This window comes from Leptinotarsa decemlineata, unplaced genomic scaffold (assembly GCF_025532065.1).
Source record: "Leptinotarsa decemlineata unplaced genomic scaffold, Ldec_3_MD MMD2_P_RNA_scaffold_5, whole genome shotgun sequence".
NCBI lineage: Eukaryota > Metazoa > Arthropoda > Insecta > Coleoptera > Chrysomelidae > Leptinotarsa > Leptinotarsa decemlineata.
Genome location: NW_027412532.1, coordinates 1,642,558 through 1,665,750, shown reverse-complemented (window position 1 = coordinate 1,665,750; position 23,193 = coordinate 1,642,558). Strand labels below are relative to the sequence as shown.

The following is a 23,193-nucleotide window of genomic DNA, read 5'->3' as shown; positions in this document are numbered from 1 at the left end:
AAGGAGAACATCCTTAGGATCTACAAGAGGCTCGTAAACTACATTTTTCTCATTAGGGTTTAGGTCTCGTGTAGGCCAGTTCATTTTTTTATAGTGAGATTTTCTATCCCGACTGTCCCACAGACACAAAAAACAACAGTACTTGGTGAACCCTAATTGCATTCCTAGGAGTATAGCAATGACTTTCAGATCACCACAGATATGCCACTTGTGTTGTTCATATTTGATTGATTGGAGAAGTGTTTTCATATTCATATACGTTTCCTTCATGTGAACTGCATGACCTATAGTAATAGAGGGTAGCTGATTTCCATTATGCAGAAGTACAGCTTTTAAGCTTAGTTTTGAAGAGTCTATAAACAGTCTCCATTCAGATGGAGTGTGATCCAAATTCAAGCAGTCCATCAAACCATTAACATCAGAACAAACTACGAGGTTTTCTTTTTTCTCAAAAAAAGGAAGCAAATCTTTTTGACGCTGTCTGTACTGAGATAGTTTCACATCATGTTTTAGAAGATTCCACTGTTGTAGTCTTGACCCTAACAGCTCAGCCTTTTCCTTAGACAAGCGAAGATCTCTTATAAGGTCACTCAACTCTGCTTGACTAATTCTGTGCGGATCACTAGACCTATCGCTAACCTCAAAATCAGGGTCATAGGATGTAGAAGGATGGGTTGCTCCTTCTAAACAGTCTTCATCACCTTCCTCTAAAATTTCATAGTTTTGGGGTGGAGAAGGGACTGGCAAATTGTCTGAGTGTGGTACAGGCCGAAGAGCAGATGGGAGATTAGGGTATTTAACCGTTCCTCTTTTCTTCATAGATAAACCTTGCTTAATGGGAGGAGTTAAGCAGAAATAACAGTCGTCTGTATGATTGGTAGGCTCACGCCAAACCATAGGTACTGCAAAAGTCATTGCCCGGTTTTTATTTTTCAGCCACTCTCGCAATATGACGGAACATACTATATCTTGAAAACAAGAGCTAATATATAATTTTTATGGTCACTTTCGGTTTTAACACGTGGAAATACATTAAAATCATCTAATTTCAACCCCGAAACAAAAACTTTGTTGTGTTGTGTTATCATTATCATATTCTGATATATTCTCAAATATCTTTCACTTTATCCTATCTACTTATTCTATCTAAATACTCCAACCTACCCTTTTAAGTGTTATTCCTTCCTCATATCCTGACCTATTATCACCTATTCCATTGTTTTCTACGAATGATACTTCCATTTATTATCTGAAGTTTGCCGTGTGTTCTTTGAAATGAGTTTGAGTCTATCCTAAGATCTGACCAATATATTTTTGAAATTTCGAAAGCAAGCCTTTTGAATGAAAACATTATGATTTTTCAGGGCCACTAAAAATGGACATAAAATCCAGCAGTCACCCCACTGTCGTATCACACAGAAAAGAAAAAAGACGGAGGGTTAGAGTGGGGGATCCAGATTTCAAACCACCAGATGGAGGATGGGGCTGGTTGCTTGTCGTGGCCTGTGGTTTTGGCAACGTAAGTTGAGTTATTATTCAGTGATAAGCTTATTATTTCCATACCAGAAGTTATTTACTGTTTCTTATTTTTCAGCTGTTTTCTTTTCCAATGTTCCATCAGTTTGGATTAGTTTTCAAAGAAAAATTTGCGCTTGTAGGAATAGATACTAGTGAAACTCTAACGATATTGAATTTATGTGTGGCTTTCAATACCGGAGTAGGTGAGTTCTAGAGCTCTTCTGAATGAAAGAGTTTTGTCCATTATTTCTCGCACTGTTGTTCAGCGTTGACTTATTTTTGTAAACGAAATTTTTTGGAAAGGACGTTATCTGTCGTGAGAGAAATGTTTGGCAGGAATGACCTATTTTTCTGATTTAGTTTAATGTTCCCTGACAGCGCAGGGTAAATACAGTGGCTGGTAAATACAGTGGCTGATCACATTCCCGTCATCATTCAATTCATTGAAGTGTTCCACTACGATGTTATTTGATGAAAATAGTTTACACTTCAGTTCAAAGTCCCTTTCAAAAAAAATATAGTCCTGTCACTTAAGAAATCAAAGAAGTCAACCTCAACCTTCATTTTGGTCTTCTCGAAGTTTTCTGAAAAATCTCGTAAAAGCTCATGTCTGCGCTGGAAAATATTCAAGGTCGAAGGTGACGAAAAACAGTTTTTCGCGATTATCTCGACTCCAGTGATGTTGACGGTTGACCTTGTATTTCAGATAGTATGACTGAATGGTGCTCTGTATCTGGAAAACGGTGTAGCATATTTATGTGCTACAATTTTTATAAAGAATGTTAACATTATATTAGAGCTACAGAAACCAGGATAATCGCGAAACACTGATTTTTGTGACCTTTGAATAATTTCCAGCGCAGACTTTTGAGACGACTTTTAGAACAACAAAATGAGGGTGTATAAGAGTTCATTATCTCTCATTCCGGACGAAACAACTACTACCACTTGACTAATGATTGTTTTGAATAAATCTGATTGATAGTAATGCACAACACTTACATCTTGTTTATTTTTTCAGGTTTACTGAATGGCCCAATATTCAAACTATTCTCTCACAGACAAGTAGCCCTTGTGAGTGCTCTTGGCGTAGTTGTTTCCCTAATTGTGTTATCAAATTGTGTGTCTTTCTGGTCTCATATACTCATGTATTCTTTTTGTTACGGTAAGTGAACATAAATACTCGTCATGTAATTTTCTCGATAGCGAGTTTGTAAATACTGTTACTTGAGGGTGTTTTTAACGTTATCAAACTAGCAAATCGACCCGTCTTTGAATGTTAGAGGGGATTCGAGAGTTTTCTGGAACATTCTGGAACGTTGTAGAATATTCAAAATAGTTTAGTCTAGACTTCCGGAACAGTACCTGATGTTCTAGAGTGTTTTGTAATATTGTAGACCTTCAGAAGCCTCATTAATGACAATAATACTAATAATATTTATTTGTAGTTTCTTATTAAATATAAACACAATAATTATTCAATCTATGAAAGTAATGAAAAAACTACAGATGAGGCTGGAAACAACATATACCCGAAGGGTACTGTTGATCTTATTTCTAGCCTGGAAGAAAAAAAAATAAACTATAGAAAAAACAAAAAAGAAGAGAAAAAAAGAAACGAGAGAGAAAAGAGGGAGAGAAAAGATGTTGAATGTTTATGCTGAAAATTTTTCAGAAGTGTAAAATCAATGAAATCAATGACTTTCTGATTGAGCAGCGATGAGATATTTTTTGTAACAGCACTTAAATAAGGAAACTTTACTAACTTTATATTTTTGAGGAATATTATTATACAAACTACATATGTTAGAACTGAAGGATCGTCAATATAGAGTGGTTCAATTTGTATGGTTGTGGATACCCTTTGATGGGGGTTTTCAAGAAAAAAACCCGTCGATCTCTCATAACTTGAAGTTTTTCTTTTTACTCCAACAACCACACCATGAATTTCCTGAACGAAGCCAGATCTAAAATGAAATTTACTATGACAAAAGTGTGGTCACTCCTTTTGAGATATAACAAAACAATCTACCACATATCATTCATATTTTAAGGTTTACAACAAGTCCGCGAAGTCTGTCTTCTCAATATAGCTTTAAAATAATGATCACCTACATTGTGGTGACTGACAAAATAGTTTGAGGGCCACGACGTCAATCCTTTTCAGAGTATCAATTCTTGGTTACCTCCAGCATTATAATTGTCCTTCATGTCGCGAGAGAAAAAGCCAACCGGCCTCACAAAGCGATACGACACGCGTGATAAAGAAAGATTGCAATTGTGTTGGTATTTTATCAAAAGGCAGCATTATTACATATAGGCAAAATTGTTCTGCTATATGCTAGTCGTTAGTATCAACCATCTGCTTTATCTACTACCTGTTCCTAATTGGATAATTAAATTGATTTTGTTTATTTATGGATTTTTCAATTTCTCAGCAGATCATTCATCGAATTTTTTAAATCTACTCTGTGAGCTGAGAAAATTACTATAGTGAATTTTTATATAGGTATGATCATGATTATAGAAGAAAAATGGAAACCAATTCATAATATGTTATCAAAGAGAAGTCATCCTCTCTTTTTCACTCTCTTTCTCTCTCTCTCTTACTCTCTACTCTTCACATTCTGCTTCTTCATCTGCTCTTTATACTTTCCTGAGAAGTTTTTCCATTTTTTTGTGGATTTGTGTTAATTTCAAAGTAGCCATCTGCTGATAGAAGATCATATGAAAACCAGTTCTTGTTAGGTTATCAAAGACAATACATTTTCAAACTTGATTATTGTTTATTGTTTAAGTTTGAAAATGTCCATATAGGACGAAACTGCAGTAATGTTAGTTACAAATAAAAGTGGTAAAAAACATAGAAATTTTCATTTCTCTTTTCATCATGATCTCCTACCATATAGTAACGGCTACATCCATCAATTTATTGAAAACCAGTTCATATAAGGTTATCAAAGACAATACGATTTCTCTCTCCCTTTCTAGATTCTGGTTCTTTATCTGCTCTTCTGGATTTCTGAGCCTTTTAAAAAACCTATCTGCTGAAAAGTTAGCTAACTAAGGAATGCTCTATCCTGAATTTATGTGATTTTTTCTCAATTCTACAGGTGAAACAATATGTGGGTAGTTGCTATAATATAACTACTAGTACTATGTTGCTGTATCGCTAGTGTTTCAATGTTTTGACAGAATCAGAATCAACGAATTTAGGCATGCGCAGCGTTATAGAACAATGTTTTCAAAAAATTGTTTTAAAGCGCCATCTACTAGCGAGTTACAGAAAAATTGATAGCCTAAAAACCTTCTCTATGAAAAATTAATTATACATGTCGAGTTTCATCACGATCGGTTGAGTGATGTAGAAGTTCATCCCTTACCAACCAACCAACTTACATCCATTTTCATATATTAGACTCCATTAGAATTTCCAAGCCAATATGTTAGTCAATGTAATCCACTTCAAATACAACCGAAACGTTTATAAATTTGCATGACATTTGTACTTTGGGAAGTATCACAACCATTTCTTCTACAAGAGATGACTACCCCAAAATGAGTTGAAACAGGTCAGGATTCAAAATGAAGATATTGATAAATATTCCAGATAATTGTTCTCAAAAATGTCTTCATATCTCATGAAAAACTATTCGAAATGTAATTAAATTTCCCATCGATAATTTTTTCTTTGGAACGATTGAAGCGGAACGGAAACTTCGATAATTTATTTGAAGCTACTTATTCCCCATGAAAAATACAATTGAAACAGACAAAAAGAATAAAAAAAATAACAGCTTTCAGTATGAAGGCGAGACGGAGAACTAGCTCAGGCTGTTTTTCAACTCAACCTGGAAATAATAATAATCAAATAACAAAAAAAATCGAGTTGGCAGTAATACTTTGTTTATATTATTCATTGTAATTTTGAAGAATCAATTTACATATTTTATAGATAATATATTGAAGAATATCCGATCCATATATTCAAATTCAATTTTGGCCCATTAATATTCATGAACATAGTAGAAACATTCTCTAGTCCATCCGTTCCAGATGTTCTCACAATATAATTTCAATTCATTCCAATTGAATAGGTACCGCTTTTTTCAGTTTAGTATTATATTTATACTTGTACTTGTAAATGCTCTAGGCGTAGTTGTTTCTCTAATTGTATTATCAAATTGTGTGTCTTTCTGGTCTCGAATATACTCATGTATTCTTTATGTTACGGGTACCGCCATCTCTAGGTCAAGCCGAGAGAAAAAGTAGCTCATCTTCTGACATTATCACTATCATTGCAGGAGCCAGTTTTGGTTTACTGGAATCAGCAAACTCTTTAGCCATCAACACCTACTTCAAAGAGAAAAGAAGATCAGCTACAGGCTATTCCTGGACACTCACAGGCTTTGGTCCTATAGTTTGTCCCTACATTATGGTATTTCTCGAACATATTTATGGAGTGAATGGATTGATATTCATTTTTGCCGGTGTTGCCATGCACTCTTTTGCCTGTGCGCTCTTCCTCCAACCAGTCGAGTGGCATACACCTTATAGGGTAAGAAAGTTCTCTTTGCAACATCATTTTGGGTCTACTTCTCCCATATATTATTCGTAGGGATAAGAGTTTGGAGTTTCTTCATGACATGTACGACTCTGTTTCAGGAACCAACTATTGAACCAGAAAAAAGTTTAGACAGCGACAAGCAAAGTCTAGAAAACTCCAAACAGTTCTTCTCAAACGAAGGATTTTGTGCTTCAGAACCAAGCACACCAGTAGTGAACTCAAGAGTTACTCACAATGATACGAGAGACCTGTACCAGGAGAATATACTATCATCACAGAGGAGCGCGTTTGATTTGGTCGACGAAAACGGGAAAGACAAGAAACAATCTATGAATACTCAACAGAAGAACGAATCGAATGCCAATGAAAATGAAGCCTCCATTCAACAACAAGATAACAATGTGGTAGCAGGAGGGGTCTCTCTCTTGACTTTCAAGGCGCTCGATATGGAACAGAAAGAAATTTTAGATGAATCAGTGTCTGGGAATCCTGTAGTCGTTGAAACGGCTACCAAACCGCTCGACAGCATTTGGCAAAAGTTTTGCCACTATTTTGACATAGATCTCTTGAAAGACCCAACTTATGTTGCTCTCAACTTGGGTCTGACTTTTGCGAACGTGACTGAGATGAATTTCAGCCTGGCGACGCCTATAATCTTAGCCGAATTCAATTTTACGGAATATGAAACGGCCAACTTTATGTCACTTTTAGCCGCCACAGATATCGTTGTTAGACTCATCAGTTCCGTGGTTGCTGACAGGATAGGGTGGAGCAACAGGACGTACTTCCTTCTTGGTGTTATGAGTATGGCCTTAGGGAGAGTCTGTGAGTATGATCTGCTATCTCATTTTGTTACCTCTTGGTACTAACCTGCAAAAAATTCAACATAGATGTTTAGGGTCGACTGAAAATTTGACTGTCATTTCAGTACTGGTCCACACACAGAGTTACTACATAGGAATGGTTGTGGCCGTCATCATAGGAAGTGGCAAAGCGCTCAGAACAATTTTCATGATCTTAGTGATTCCATCACACGTACCTCTAGAACGACTGCCAGCAGCTTACGGCTTACAGTTTGCAGTGAGTGGAATAACATTCGTGGTCTTAGGACCAGTTGTTGGTGAGTTGAGTTGTCTTTGGATCATACCTTTCATATCATCAATAGTTTCAATAACAGATCATATTTATGCTATTCCACGGTTATACTTTCTTCGATGACGAGGAGGCGCAGACTTTTCAGAAAAAAATGTCTTCATAACAGAATGAGTATTGAATGGAGCTTGTGAAGTCATCGATAGTTTGGATCCTGTCCAGTACATGATCTGTGATCATGAGAAAATAGACATTGGGGTATTTCTTTTGTTGATGAACTAGGTTTAGTTTTCGATGCCAAAGAGTTTTCTCTCAAGGTTACACAAGAATAACGGATGCATGTTTTTCTCAATTATTAGAGCACTGAAACATTTTTTTTCCTGGGGTCTATAGGGCTCAAATCAAAAACTTAGGGATTCCCTATGACTGGCCAGGTCATAGGGAATGCAGAGCTTACGAGTGCTTCATCATCCCTTCTTTCAGGGACATCACAACCTGGTGTTGCCTTATTCTTTAGCAGATATGGAATCCGTTATAAGAAATGAAGAGTGCCAAAGTCATTGATACTATTTATTTCTCATCCTCTGGCGGAGAAGAGTTAGAAAGCCGACAGCTTTCAGTTCCAGGTGAAACAATATCGTTTTCTCTTCGAACTTCGCAGATTCTGTCCTCTCTATTGAACCGATTGCTCTGATCAAGAGAGTCTCTCGTCGAATTATGCCGTAACCAACTAAAAATTTTGAGAGCATACCAACTTGCCACAGAAACGCAGAAATGTCAGTTGGACCGAAGAAGAACGCTGTCATTCTTTGCTCTATTGTCTTCTCAGTGCACACAGTTTTCCTACCCAATGATCTCTCTATGTGAAGTGTGACCATTGGTTATTGCCGGTGTGCTTTTAGTAGCATATGAGTTTTGGGGGAAAGAACATGATCGGTGCATCATTTCCGGATATCAAGTAGACAGTAATGCAGGATGTTTTGCCTGATTTTGTTTAAGCAGATCGCTAGCAATCACTCATATGTCCAACATCTTAGCCAGCAAGGTTATATAGCTCCGTTCCATTGAGAAGTTGGAACCGAAAAATCGACCTTCGACAAATTGAATTCTATACTTTCGCTAATCAGATCAACCAGATCAAATCAATTTGCCTTCCATACTCTTCATACAGCAAATTTAACAGGGTGTTCATTACACAATGAGTCAAATCATGTTGCTCACCATCAAGCAGAGCACTCTACACTGATACGATGTGGGTCGCTATAGAGAATTGAATACAATGAACTACACAATCGAATAAAAACCCTAGATGAAGTTCGACGAGCAATTAATAACTTGAAGAAGTAGTCTGCCTCTAGGCCAGATATCCTGGACACTTAGTAGAGAATAAAGTACCAAGTATTGATCAAAACTCAGCCAGAGTCTCTAACTCATTTCTGATGGCGATATCAGCAGATTGTAAAGTGGTTTGTTGGGATGCGAGATCGTTATTATTTTCACATGTCAAGTTTTTCAGGTTTCAAGTTTATCCAAGTATTGCATGTACAAAAAAAAATATTACAATTTTTTCACAAAATGAGGTTAGATTTGCTCTCTGAGTAAAACATACCTAGGCATAATTGCATGTGTGTGTGTCTTTTATCCAAGGGTTCTCTAAAACAAAACTATTAGTATTGTACATAAAATTATCCTAAAAATTATTTGAAAAATTAACTTTTATGTGAAGCATAACTTCAAAACACCTGTGTATTTAATGTGTGCACGTATTTTTACCAAAATTCTGAAAGACATTCAACGATTTGTAGAGAACAGGGATAGCAACAAAATATGTTGCTATAAAATACAACTATCGTTGTATTTTATAAAAAGTTTCCTTGTTTTTCAGGATATAGTTCTTTAATTCAGTTTTGAAATTTCTCAGTTTGTTAATTTTTTTTAAATGTACTGGTATTTCGTTGTAAAATTTTGGACCGAAAAATAGAAACGTTCTCTGGGTTATAGCTTTTTTAAATGTATGTATTACTAATTCTTCATTACTATTTTGTCTGGTTGGTTGGACAAATCTGCTTCGAAGTGAGTATTTAGTTGTGTGAACTTGAATTATACATTGATGGATTCTACTAGGGAAGTATAAAGCATTAGTAGGTTTTTGCGTGAGAGGATATCTCTTATAGTGTAAAATATGTGCAGTAATGCTCTCAGTCGTTTATTTAAATTCGAGATGTGCTCGGTCCAGCGAATGTGCTGATCAAGAGTCACTCCTAGGTATTTTGTTGATGATACTCGATCTATTTCTGGGCAGGTACATCTATTTGTGTCCGTGCAAGTTGTTTTGTGAAGGTTTATAGAATAATCTGTAGTGGGTTGTGTATTAACCGTAGGTGTAAAAGGTATGAATTCAGTTTTAGAGACGTTTAGGGTAAGTAGGTTAAGGTCCAGCCAAATTTGCAAATTTCTCAGATCTGCTTCTGCGGTTGATTTCATTTCTTCTCAGCTTGTGCCTGTGAATATCAGAACTGTGTCATTGGCGTAGCATATTATGTTGGACGACAAGTCTCGTACTATATTTGAACTATATTATTCATATAAACAAAAAAAAGAATGGCCCCAGAATAGTCTCTTGTGGTACACCCATTTTGACAGTCAATTCTGAGCTCACTTCTCTTTCAATCTTCACTTTTTGTGTCCTGTATTTCAAGTCAGGTCCAATGCGTTACCTCGAATTCCATAGTATTCTATTTTTTTTTTAAACGATGTTATGTGAGACCGTATCAAAGGCCTTAGCAAGGTCCCAGACATTTTGATGATTCGTCTAACACTTGCACTGTTTTTTAGAGGGAATCAGCTATGGCATTTTCAGTACTAGATTGTTTAATGAAACCGTACTGCCTGTCAGTTATAATTTTGTGCATGTTGCAAAAATCAAGCAGCCTGTTTTTCAAAGCGTGTTCAGATATTTTGGCAAAATTGTTGATGACAGAAATGGGTCTGTGTGTGGTGTCTCCTGTTTTGAAAATTAGGGTTATGACAGATTCTTTCCATTGTAGTGGTAATATAGATGTTTCAAAGCAGAGGTAGGGGTGTTGTAATATGGTTGTGTATATGTTTAATAGTTTTGGCCAGATGCATCATTTATTATATTCCAGAGTTTTTTGTAGTCCCCATTTGCCTCTTCAATTTTTGTCTGATAGTATTCATTTTTAGTATTTCTAATCAATTGATTAAGTCTGTTTCTGTGGTTTTCATATTTGATCTCTAAATCCTGTGAATATGTTTTAATTAGTTGATGTTTAAGATGATCTCTTTGTTTGATTGATGTAATTATTCCACCGGTGATCCATGGTTTGATTTTCTTTATTTTATGTATTTTTTCAATTTCAGTTGCATTATCTATGTTAGTTTTTAGTTTGTCGATGAAACAGTTTTAAGCTTGTGTATTGTTTTTATTTAGAATAATCTCCCAGTTTTCATTGCTCAATAAGTCATCTAATTTTTGTAGATTTAGGTGATGAAATTGTTGATGATCCTCTGTGCTTACATGCAAAGGGGTGCTGAAATGTAAATAAAAGGGGTATAATGATCAGTCATGTCTGTTTGGAACCACAACAACCAATAACTCAGTCAACCTAGTCTTTCTTGATCCACAATGATGTTTCTTATTCAAATTTTGAATTAGAACCTTTCTCAAACAGTGAAGTTTGAGATGAGCAGCCACAGCTGGTTCGCGTATTTCTATGTACCCCTCTTGGTGGCATCAAAGGTGCCAAGTGACTTGAACACCTCCCGTGAAAGTATCTTTTCTGGGTGGATTCCCAGCAGCTTCAGGGTATGCTTAGGGGTGAAGCTCCATATCTGAGAACAATACTTCAAAGAAGTTCCGATCTGAGCTTTATGAAGCATCAAAAGTTGCTGAAGTGTGATCAGAAGTTAGTATCGGCATTGGCTGATATGTACTTTTTAACATTATTGTAGAATAACACAATGAATATATGTTCTTTTTTTTCCATATAACTACGTTTGTTTAATTTTTCGTAGGCTGGATTCGAGAACGAGTTGGAAGTTATGTGCTTACCCTCCACATCCTCAATCTACTGACCTATATCACCGCCATTGCCTGGACGATCGATAGTTGGTGTACGACAAGAAAGAAAGAAAAAGACAACCTGAAAAGCAAGTCTGTTGACTGATGAATAAAAAAGGTGACTGGAGCTAAAGCTGGACCAGTAATGCGAAGAAGCGATTAAAAGGAAGACAAGAATTCAGTAAAGAAGTTTTGAAGATGAGTTGTAAGTACCTACGATCATCTTCAAGAAACTGTACGCCGATCGTAGTACAAAATATCGTTTTAAAAATATATTTTTCAAAGCAGAGAAAATCTTTTATTTTGCTGAGTGTTCAAATCGTATTGGGCAATATCAGAATATTTCAGTGGAGAACTTTGCAAGTACCGGATCCAGAAACAGGCCGGCTTTTCTGGCTACATATAGATGAACCTGTGCATGGGGTCTTCCACAATTTCTTTCCTTCTCTTCTCAAGCAAAACTGTATGCTATGAAAAGTTTGTCTGAAGCCATCTAAAACGAACTGAAAAAGAACACCCTCTTCATCGTCACCTCAATCTAATGATATTTTCATTGAAATAAAGCTGCAAAATTCAAATAATATAATGGCTTATGATTCCAACATCGATTTTGACAATACATCTGTGGCTCAACCTAGCGTCAGCATAGCAGGTTCGTTTGGCTGGTTTGCTGCCTGGTGTTGTTCAACACTGGATCTGATAAGCATTCGGGCCTTTGCCAAAACTTTACTTCGTCCTTCGTAATTCTTCCAGGAATCCCAACTCATTCCTTCTCTCACTCTTCCTGGGACTTCGTGGTTGATAAGTTCTCCATTGAGGTTACTTGCAAAGCAATTGTTATACCAATATGCCCCTTCTGGAAAATAGAGAAGATTCACTTCACTCGAAACATTTGATTTTACAGCTATCCAACCTTGATGAACAACGATTACTCTGGCTGATGCAATCATGGACAGACAATAATTATTATCTGTGTAATCATTAAAAAGGGTCTGATGGACAGTCAGATATATTTGATAGGGACGAGCATAAGTAGGGAGAAGCAGTAACAGGTACAAAACTCTGATTGGAGCTCAAACCAGTGGTGCCACTTATATCAAAGAATGAATGGGAGCTGAACATTATCAGGTATTGACAACAGAGACTGGGATACTAGGCGATCTCCTCCTCAAAGCTTCTAAGAGAACAATGATATCTGCAACCACATCTGGAAGGACAGGGGTACCCAAACGCGTACCGCCGGTTAGGAATCCCTGTCCTAGAATATTCATCCTTCTTTCCATTCAAAGCGCTGCAAGGAATCGGGCATCCCCTTCCTCATACTAGAATGCATAAATAAATGAAGAAACAGAATGGATAATAAGTGTGAACGAAACAGATACAGGATTGTCTTGCCATCAGTGGTGCCATCACCGGCCATGGCGATCCTTGTAGATCTACCTCCTTTCCACATTTTTCTGGAGAGAGAGGCTAGATGGACTGCATATACAGCGTGACTCACGGTCGATGGTAGGTTAGACGAAAACGCAAAACATGATTTTTCTGGAAATTTCACCTCTCACATTTCCTTACCTGTTCTATCGATCTAAAATATTTTCAGCATTGCGGCGTTGCCACTTCTATCAAAAAGTCCTAGCAATTATATGTTTTCAAAAGGAACACCCCGTATATTATTACATTTTTTTAATCGCTCTAGTATTTTGATACTTATGTTCTTATGATCTTATGAAATTATTTATTATACACAAGAACAAAGTGATCAAATCATTGTCAGAACGTGTAAAAAATGCAACCAAATGTATCCTGAATTAACACCAATGAACGAGAGGAAGTTTGTAAGGTTACAAAATAATTTCCTTAACTATGGCTCAAAGTTTCGCCCGCTCTATGGGCGAAACTTTTGACTAGTTTTGAGGATCGTACAAGTCAACTCTGTAAGGGGGTTTTGTGAGTCCTTATGAATGTCATATGAAAGTCTGATATTGCTCTAGTACAAAAATGTTGGTCTTACTGGAAAAAATCATGGATTTGAGAGACATCTGAAAGGAGTTAATTCATAACAGATCATCAGACACCTCAAAAACCTGAAGAATCATCTGGAAATGAGCAAGATTTGTATTATAGACTTGATGGCAGTCATACCACAGACGGCTATTGGATCAGCGTACCGAACAATATCACCATCTGGAACCGCCACCAATCAGATATGTGGACAAGATAGTGAAGGCCTAAACAAGAACGATTACAGTATATACGGAAACTGAACTGTACTGAAACCTGTGAACGAGATGGGTATTTACTATGGCTCATTACGGCAGATAACGATGAGCGATGAGTGTTTCATCGTTACCGAGACACGTATAGAGGTAGATACAATATTGGGTCCTGCAAGTAGAAATGTTTGGAAATGAAATGTGTCTGGCCAGGAAAAATGTTTGGATCAACTGTACTTGAACTATGGAATCGAACGGTATCATCTCCACCATGTCTTATGAAACCCCCAGAAAAGTAAGTGATAAGCATCCAAGGCAGTACTGGAAACTACCAGGCCTTGATTTTGAAGCTCAGTCAGTGAATCCCCATGCCAAACATCGTTGAAGACTTTGGAAATTTCAAGCGCAACAGTTCAAGTCGTCTGTTTTTGATCATTGTAATATAGAAATTTCTGTTTGACAATCCAATCATACTCACTAGCAAAAACTGCGCAGTTTTCATCGGACTTATCTTGATCAACATCCTGTGTGGTGAATTTCATCCCTCGATGCCAATCTAGAGAATCCCCTGCATCTCCACTGTAAACAGACAACCGTTCCAAAGGATACCCATCTGGTTCGGATCCAACTTTGAAATCCTTATAGTGGGCATATCCATATTCATTTTCTCTAGTGACTATTTCCACTAATAGCTCTGTTTTATCGAGATCTAGAGCTGAAGAGAGATTAAAGGTTTGTTAACATTCGTAATAATCACAATGATGATAATAGTAATGAAAGCCACCAAAAATGATGTATCTCCATAGGCGCGTGCACCCAAATTGTCTACATGATAGAAGGGTATTGGATAGAGCCTCTAAAGTCATCAGAAGGTCGAGTCAATTGATCTGCATAGTCAGCGACCATGATCAGGACTTGGAGCATTTCTTCTGACCGGCGGATGAACTGTCATCAGTTTTCAATGCCTACTGAACGAGTTGATCTCAACTCTGTCATCAAGTTGACCCACATAAAAGCCGAAGGAAATACTTCACTCCTGCGGCAACACAAAGATGAGCCAATGCATGGGGGTCCTCTCCAACAGCATTGAAGACCTAGGCTCTACAAAGCGCTATACCTTCGCTTTCCTCAGGTAGAGTGGACTGGAGTCGGAAATTGAGGGGTTCATCATGACTTGTCAGGATGTTACCTCCAACACCTGCGACATAACGCAGCCCTAAGGTTGCTTTATTACCACCTACAGCTCTTTTACGGTATCAACAGAACACTGGGGAATATTTAATCCATGGTAGGGAATGAATTGCCACAGGCTCTTACAAGTTGGAAGCCTGATGTGGTTCTTCTCAAACATGATGGCAAGACGTTGTTAGTGGTGGAATTTCCAGCTCCGTATGGAGTATCGATATTTCCTCTTCGAACTCCGCAGACTCTATCCAGAGCACTCTGTTGAAATGTTTATACTGATTATTAGAGGTCTTGGCGGAATAATGCTCCCGCTACTTTCGAATCTCTCGATCACTAGGGCAGAAATCTTGTCCATATAAATGATACATTTTCGATTAATTTTCATCGATCAAAAATACGTTTCTCTTAAAAATCATTTCAATTTCTATTAATTGCAGTTCAATCTATACCTGTTAGCACATGCATATTCTCAAGTCCGATCCAGAATTCTCCATTCAGATCACCAAATCCAAATTTATACTCCCTCCAGCGCAAGTAAAAGTCCACGGACCCATCGAATCTTTTATGGATGTGAGTCCATCCTCCTCCTTTTATTTCCATATCACACAAAACCATGAAGGAAGGCCTTTTTTTGTTAGGCTGGATTTCATAAACACCAGAAGTATTATAACCTGAAACTCATAAAATCGAAGTAGGAAAAGATGTTCTAACCAAGAATTTATCCGTTTCAAAATTTGAAACCAATGTTTTTCAATGGATAAATGGAGTCATGCTTTTTACTACTGACCTCTAGATTGAACTTCTTTACAATCCCTTGGCAAATCTTTGTTTTTTCGTTCAAGAGGCAGCTGACAAGGAAATGCGACTCTGCTGATTCCCACTTTAGATTTACAGTACTCTTGTATCCATTTCGGTGGAGAAGACCTAACGGATAAAAGAGAATGGAGTAAAATAAGATAACTGCTGAATCAGCTTCGAATAAAAATCTTCCTTGAAAAAATATAGATGCGGCAGGTATTCTTATGAAAATATTGCAGACAACTGAAGGTTGAGGGACCAAAAAATTATTTGTTAATGTGAAATTGTAACAGCAGTTTTAAGTGTTTTTGTAGGAAGTTACAGCTCTACAGAAATGGAGCTCCAGCTCTACAGAAATGGAGCTCTATCTCTATTAATGATCTGAGTTAATTATTCTATTGTTTCAAATATTCAGCTTGTCGAATGTAGGAAGAGCTTTCTGAATTCCGTTATGGACCCGCCCAGTAGATGCCCATTCGTTAGAAGACGGGAGCGAAAGAGAGGGAGATAGAGAGAGAGAGAGAAATCTCTAGTCTCTTCCTTCATCTGACAAGCTATATTTTAGGAGAGCTTCTTAATGTTTCTAATAACATTCAAACAGTAACATGAAGAAGATCAAAACTCGATGAAGTCTTGCTTGAGGAAGTTGTTGAAAATACCTTGAGGAATTGCGATGAAGAAAATTAATGAATCCTGCAAAAAGTATGGAGTGGATTGGTTTTAAAGACGCATTTCGGAACAATCTCCATTCGATTGACTTACTTAATCTTGATAAAAGATGACACTGAAACATCTGGCGTAAAAACTATTCAAAACAAGCACATTTATCAAACAGCAGAACTGCAATCCTCTCCTCAAAGCATGTTTTATCAATCTAGCTGGGGTCTTTAGGAGATGAAGAAAATTGATTATTTACTCTAAAACGTGTGCCAGGGTGAAATGAGGTACTAAACTCAACAATTCATACAGTTTTCATTCATTCTAGGGCGTGATGTGGAAAAAATGTTCTTTGAAACGATTTTGGATGGTTCTTCAGTTTGACCGATATATTTTTTGTCACAGTCCTCACAGATCATTTAAAATAACTCCCATTTTTCATTCAACAACAACTTATTCTTACCAATTCTTGTATATCTTAATGCTTTGAAGTAATCAGTGTCTAGAATTTGATGCCTACAGAAAAAACTACCAGTTTTTTCACTTCTTTGTCTCGTGAAGATGCAAACTTGATTTGTGAAACGCGCATAGAAAAAAGTTATTCAGTTCTAGTGCTTGGAAAAAGTACCCGTTTTGGATTGTCAACTACTTTTGTCAGCTCAGAAACTTACGGATCTTCTTCGGTGCCCTCGTCAATCTCCAAGTCCATTTTTATTGTATACTTTTTATTATTTGAGTTTCTGGTAATATTCCCGTCTATCTGTAAGTAAAAGTATAATTTTTTCGAAAAAATCAATCGAAATAATATCATCGAAACTATACATTAATTTTGTTACGAACAATTTCAGTGACGGGGGTCTTCCAGGTGTTCTATTCGTGCTTCGCCCATTTCACGGTCGCGATAATGGCCCCATCGAGAGGAATTTTCGCAATGTGGTGGATCGATTTGAGTCCACGGATTCAGTAAAGATCGACCAACACCCGTACGTCGACGAAACGCAAGATTTGCCAAAACATCGCCGCTGTCTATGAGAGTGTGCAGGAGAATCCGAGGCAGTCGATTTCGCGTTGTTAACAAGAATTTGGCCTCTCTCATTGAGTGAATATGATGAGGGAGATGTTGAGAGCAGGCAAATCTCCGTGCTCCGTGCAAAATAGCTGTTTTATTGTTCTAAATCTATCAATTACTTTCTCAAACCTCAAAAAATCGTATAACACAAGGGGTATATTTTATAATTTTCTGTTTTGAACGTTATAGTTTCCACCACCCTGTATACGTCTTACCTTTGACGTGGAATGGATTCCAAACAATATTTCACCGGTCATCATCATTATCAACAAGACATTTTGGAAACTTTTGAGAGACGCCATTCGGCAAGTGTTGTCAGATCGAACAAGATTCAGACACTAACTCAGTTTTTGTTTTGATAACTTCAGGATGCAAATATGGTGAAGGTGACTTTCTTATTTTCCCTGCCTGACCTCTGTTTATAGGATGCTGATAGACTGTTGATAATATTTATGTTGCAATTGATAAGAAAAACGGCAATTCATATATCGACCCATTTCTAGGTGATATCTTTTCAAATGTTGACTTTGTATTGGAAATATATGAATAATGAATGGATTCTTGGTAATCAATATTGGTTGAGCCAAAGTATAAATTGTTTTCCACTGTGGCAACCATATTAGTCTTTTCCAATACTGGGTTCGGTTTTAAGTCTGATTTTCTTATTCTGATCCTTAATTCAATAGTCAAATCCATCTCATTGTTTTTTGAATATGTAACTTCAGTTGGTTTTTTCTCTCAATCACACAATTCTCCCCTTGTTGGTGTGAATGAAAAGAAAACTACTCCTGAGAACTACAAAAAACTGTAAAACAATATTTGAAAGTTCCTTCTTGGACCACTCTTAACAATAACTTTGTCTGCAAAGCTGGATTGAAGTCATTTCTCTCTAAACACACCAAGCCTCCACTGTTTTCCAGAGTTGGACAAGTCGAATGGAGGCATTAATCAATTCCTTATTGAATCGTGATTAATCCAAAGTTTCCAATTCTAGAATATACAATTAAAAATCTGGCATTACTGATCACAAGAAACTATTCCTTCAATACTTCTTCTATCACACTCCGAGATGAGAGATGGTCCAAGCTAGAGGACAAAAGTTACAGTGTAACAAGTACCTATAATATTGTTCTCAGACAAAATTCAATTCCTTTCAGTGAATATATGTGCTTTGTTTTATGTCAGATGAGGAATTAGTTGGAAAAAATTACAATATAAGACATACCCAACCTCCTTCCAGCAAAACCAGCGTATTTCTACGCTAGCTTGGCTAAATGCATTGTTGGCCAACATATATGCGGCTTCTTTGAATTTTCTTTTGAACCAGTGTTCCTCCCTGTGTATAATTTCAGCTTGAGCCCACTTGATGTTTTGTTGATGACACCAAACATGCTCTGCTATTCCTGATTTCTCCTCGCTGTGTGTGTTTCTTGTGCTCGGCAATGCGAACTTTCAATGACCTCTTAGTTTCACCGATGCATGATTCTCCGCACTTGCAGGGTATCCGGTAAATGCAATTCTTGGAATCGCAGTCCACGTTTAGTGACTTGGTTTCGTGAGGCTGCTACGGATAGTGTTTCCAGATCTGCAGCAGGTTCTGATGTTATACTTGGTCCCAATTCTTCTTATCCTTTCCGACAATCCTCCGAAGTAAAGAAGTACAAGTACTGGTTGTGGCGGCTTCTCTTCCTTGTGGAGCTCTTGCTGTCTTCTAGCTAAAGCCTGTTCTACCATCACTCTGGAGTAACCATTCCGTTGAAGGTAATTTTTTTATGCCTAGTTCCTTTTCGAAGCCTTCCTTTGTATCACAGAGCCCAAAAGCACGATCTACTAGAGTCTTGATGATTCCTCTCTCAGTTGACTGTTGTTGGTTGGGTTCTTGGTTCAGATACTGTCCCGTGTGAGTGGGTTTTCGATATCAAGATGATTTCTATTTAGTGTCGGTCCTCTCCAACAATACGTCTGAGATTGGCAATTCGTTGTGGACTTCCTTCTCCATTGGAAAGTCATGGAAGAACTTACGTTGTTGATGTGCTATTAGACAATGGAAGTTCGAACTAATGAAATCCATCATGAAACATTGTCAACCACCTGCAAACAAACGGCATGTAGGTGATCTACTTTACTGATTTTAGGGCGACCCTGCTGTTGGATGGAGGCAAAGTATCTGCAAGACTAACCTCTGTCAGGTAACGTGCATAAATATGTGTCGGATATATTTCAATGTTCATCGTGGTATTAGCCATGGGAGTAGTTGTTTTCCGGTAGGAATTCACCAGAATCTACTGCGTAGGTGCGTTGGAAGAGACGAATGGTAATGAATCTGCTGCAGCTCTAATTGCTGTTTCAATTATATCAGGTGGTGTACACATAGTATCTTCTTCATGCCTACTAAGTCTGCCAGCTCGCGCACTTTTAGTCGACGATCATTCAGTAGCGCTTTGTGGATTTTCATCACTGTTTTTAGAGTCTTCACCTCATTTGGTCGATCACTGCGATGCTCGTACCGTCTCGTTTGAACTCTGCTACCCAATATTTCACTGTTGTTAACGAAGAAGCAGACTCATCCAGAGTAGAATCCAGTTCAGCTTTCATATTAGTTGGGCTGAGGCCTTTCAAATAAAGTTATTGTAGCACATAACGATGAATAATCTTAACCATTTTCACAAATTCAACTTGAACTTTCGAGCAGTGAAGCAACTTGGTGGATCAGGATCATTCAAAAGTTTTTCAACGAAAGTAATCAAGTAGAATGATTTGACTAACCAGTTCAACTAAAAATTATCAGCATGGATGAATTTATCGCATATAGTCAATTACATTGAAAAATTCTGTGTAGGGACTAAACCAACAGTACATTTGGATAATGTGTCTGCTGCTTTCTCCCGCCTTACAATCAGCAATTACTGCTCAAACACAACCACACGTCGTGTCTCCATTCCAACCACATCAGCCCCAGTCGTTGAAACAGATGCGAAGTATATCATTTCCATCAGGGCTTTGTGCTTCTGCCGGAGCACGTCAAGTTCTCAGGATCGGTCGTCTATCCAGAATCTCATATTGTATCCATAAATCGAGAATGAACTGTTTCCATCCCGCTAGGCGTTATCAGCACAATGACGACGGATCAGATGAATTCCAGCCATACAGACGTTGTCTCAGAAGGAATTACGGGTAGTTGCATCCAATTACAAGTTATCACACTAGAGGCAGTGAATCACGACATCTGGAAATCGAGTTGGCAAGGAAGATGGGTCACAGGAGATAGGACTGGGGACACTTGGGCCGTTCGCCACAAAGCGGAGGTTGACGCGTTTAGGAGACCGTAGAATTGATTTCAAAATTGTCTGGATTCTGTTCAACATGACACTGATCGCTGTACTGGATGGTTTACCTGTATGGGATACCTATATAGCATAAATAGGATTAGCTCGCATTAGTTTCTAGTTTTAATCTTCCTCTTTGAAGATGATCACTTGGTGATCGAAACACGTGTCGAGGTGTTAAAAATAACGATTTGGTGTTGGAAAAAACTCCAGTAATATTCAATAGGTAAGGAAGTCAATTGCTCGCACTTTGGTCGCTTTGCGGATAGCTACATTTGATCTCTAGGGAGGTGGGCAACTGCCCCCCCTACCCCGTTGGCGACGCCCTTCTATACAGCTCTATTTTTTTTTGTTTCCTTTGATCGATTTCATATGTGTTCCGGTACCGAAGGTTGCGGACCCCCCCCCCACAAAGCTGGTTCAGGACTAATATATGGAGTTGATGTCAGTAAAATCATATTTTTTTCAGTTCTTCACGGTATTTCTAGAAAAATCTTGACATTGCTTTTGGAAGACAAATACATTACTTATCCGTTTTTCCGTCAACCAGCCACCTTTCAAAAGTCGGTCTAAGACCTGTGCAAGCTAGAGATTAACGAGGTCTTACATTTCAAAGAGCGATTCGTGGCACTTATTACATTGACTTCCAATTATGAATTTTACAAAAAGCTATCCTCGTTTAGGAGACTATATTTTGTGGAGTAATTACGATCCCAAATCTCAAATGAAATATTTCCAATTCCTCTGCGAGGAAGTAGTCAAATTAATCATAGATTTTCCCTTCAGTTCAGATACAAATGAAAACATCAATTTTTGGACGGATACTAAATGAGAAAAATTGTTTTGTTCAAATGGTGCGACAATCACACATGAAATCATATACCTACATGAAAAGTTTGGTAACCTGTTGATGTTTTCTTGGTTTATCGGAAAAAAGTTTGTGACATAGAGCAAAAGTGAATAACCAAAGAGGGGATTTACTGAAGTTATAGCAATTATAACATCTTGCTGTTCCTCATCAATCATTACTTGGAGTTCTCATATTTTCTTTTCTAAGTCGATAGTCATTTGCAGTGGTTGCAATTCCGCTACATCAAAAACCAATTAATCATGTGTTAGTCCAAATAATACATCATTCATTGAACCTCTATAAATAACTGGAAAGTTATAGTAGTCGATGATTAATTACAGTTGCAGTTGTTATTCAATAAAACAAAACAAACATGAACACCGTGAAATTCGCATCTGGTTTTTTACTGGTTTGGTGTTACGGGGTGAGAAAATATTCTTTCGTTCTCTTGAGATTCATTCTCAAAGACCAAGTCTGACAATGCATCTTCCTTGATAACTTTTTTGAATTTGGACATACTTGAGAATTTCATTCTATGAATCGTCTGAAAAGCGAGAAAAGTACACTTATCTTGGAATATATGTTGTTTTTGTGTAAATCCATGACCAGGTTTCGAAAATCTGATCCGGGTTTCTTGGCCGCAGATACCATGGCATACAATAAACCCTTGCGGGTTGCGGTGGAGGATCGAATAGATCCACTCACTTTAGACCTAACCTAACCTAACTAGACTTTGAATTTAATTGATCCTGAGATTTCACTGGTTTATTTCTGTCTTCATATCTAGTAATAACAGTTCCGTCTAGGTTATCTCATGGAATAAAAGCAAGTCTGGCTCCACAGCTAATATATTTCCCAACATAATAGAACAGTATTTCAAAATCTGTCACCATGCATATTGTCTACTGATGCAAAAACTCTTCATTAATGAATGAAGCTTCACGTGGAAAACAGAAATAGTGGTCTCATTAGACATTATTTCACACATAAATTGAAAGGTATTTCCTCGAAATCATTTTCTACACTTTCCCCAACAAGAGTATACATATAATGAGAGTGTTTCTATTCCGATAGAGTCGAATGCACCGTCAAGTCTTCCATTAAAGCATATATTTCTTTCTCGAATGTAAAAATTTATATAGTCGTGAGTATTCCGAATCGACAATTACATTTTAATGATTACATTTTAATGATGTAGAGTGGAAGGTTCCAGAAAAAAATACACCGTCACAAAAGAGAGGCAGTATTAACATTATAAGATGGAAAAATAAGTAATATAGCGATTTCACTAAATGATGCACCTAATGACGCAGCGAAAAATTCCTGAGACAGGGTGGTTTCTGATTCAAAGAAGAAACTCAACCACGCACTGCTCATGTTTGTGCTGGTTTGAATGGTAGATATAATGAAGCACTTGGTACAAATATTCCAAAACATCAACGGCAAATAACGAAGCACAAATGTGCTCTCAGTGAAATGATAAATTGGAAGTTTGATAAATAAAAGCTAGTAAATTTCATTGATCATAGGTTGACAGTTATTCACCTAAGTTTCACCCATTTTGGTGGCGCAGTTGTTACGTAACAGTCGTTTGAGTAAGTTGATGTACGTATTTTTAGTCAAAATCAAGTATCGAGCTGTAATTGAATACTTGTTTTTGAAAGACAATACACCCACGTAAATCGAAGATTAGTTAGATTGTGTGTATGGGGACTTTGCAAAATCATTTACCACAGTGAAATTTTGAACAGCTGAATTCAAACGTGGCCCTAACAGCTTGGGAGACGATAAGCATTCTATACGTCCAAAAATTGCAACTACGGACGAAATAGTGCTA

General features: G+C 37.4%; 2 protein-coding genes across 3 annotated transcripts in view; one reads left to right on the top strand and one right to left on the bottom strand.

Annotated features, from left to right (window-relative positions):
* The window catches only part of LOC111509958 (monocarboxylate transporter 9), a 32,629-nt gene extending 21,059 nt beyond the window's left edge, over positions 1-11,570 (top strand). The window contains exons 2-8 of one of the 2 annotated variants that reach the window (XM_074169196.1): positions 1,365-1,519; positions 1,595-1,721; positions 2,540-2,683; positions 5,823-6,076; positions 6,184-6,910; positions 7,014-7,205; positions 11,213-11,570. In XM_074169196.1, the coding sequence (XP_074025297.1) occupies positions 1,365-1,519; positions 1,595-1,721; positions 2,540-2,683; positions 5,823-6,076; positions 6,184-6,910; positions 7,014-7,205; positions 11,213-11,364 (1,751 nt within the window). In that variant the 3' untranslated portion in view covers positions 11,365-11,570. Of the gene's footprint in view, positions 1-1,364; positions 1,520-1,594; positions 1,722-2,539; positions 2,684-5,822; positions 6,077-6,183; positions 6,911-7,013; positions 7,206-11,212 lie in introns of those variants that run through there. The other variant, XM_074169197.1, reaches the window with a different exon arrangement.
* A 255-nt stretch (positions 11,571-11,825) lies between these two features.
* On the bottom strand, positions 11,826-17,557 carry LOC111509959 (microfibril-associated glycoprotein 4). Its single transcript, XM_023165819.2, has 6 exons — positions 17,396-17,557; positions 16,783-16,871; positions 15,444-15,580; positions 15,106-15,327; positions 13,950-14,186; positions 11,826-12,114 (listed from the first exon to the last, which is right to left on the bottom strand). The coding sequence occupies exons 1-6, from the start codon at positions 17,480-17,482 to the stop codon at positions 11,888-11,890; spliced, it is 999 nt and encodes a 332-aa protein (XP_023021587.2). The 5' UTR covers positions 17,483-17,557; the 3' UTR covers positions 11,826-11,887.
* Positions 17,558-23,193: the final 5,636 nt, after the last annotated feature.

Excerpts from the sequence above, each read along its gene's own strand:
- LOC111509959 (XM_023165819.2), bottom strand. The coding sequence starts at position 17,482 with ATGGCGTCTCTCAAAAGTTTCCAAAATGTCTTGTTGATAATGATGATG. Across the intron at positions 16,872-17,395 it reads GAATCCATTCCACGTCAAAG|ATAGACGGGAATATTACCAG; the intron begins GTAAGACGTATA and ends TTTTACTTACAG. Across the intron at positions 14,187-15,105 it reads GAATATGCATGTGCTAACAG|CTCTAGATCTCGATAAAACA; the intron begins GTATAGATTGAA and ends ATCTCTCTTCAG.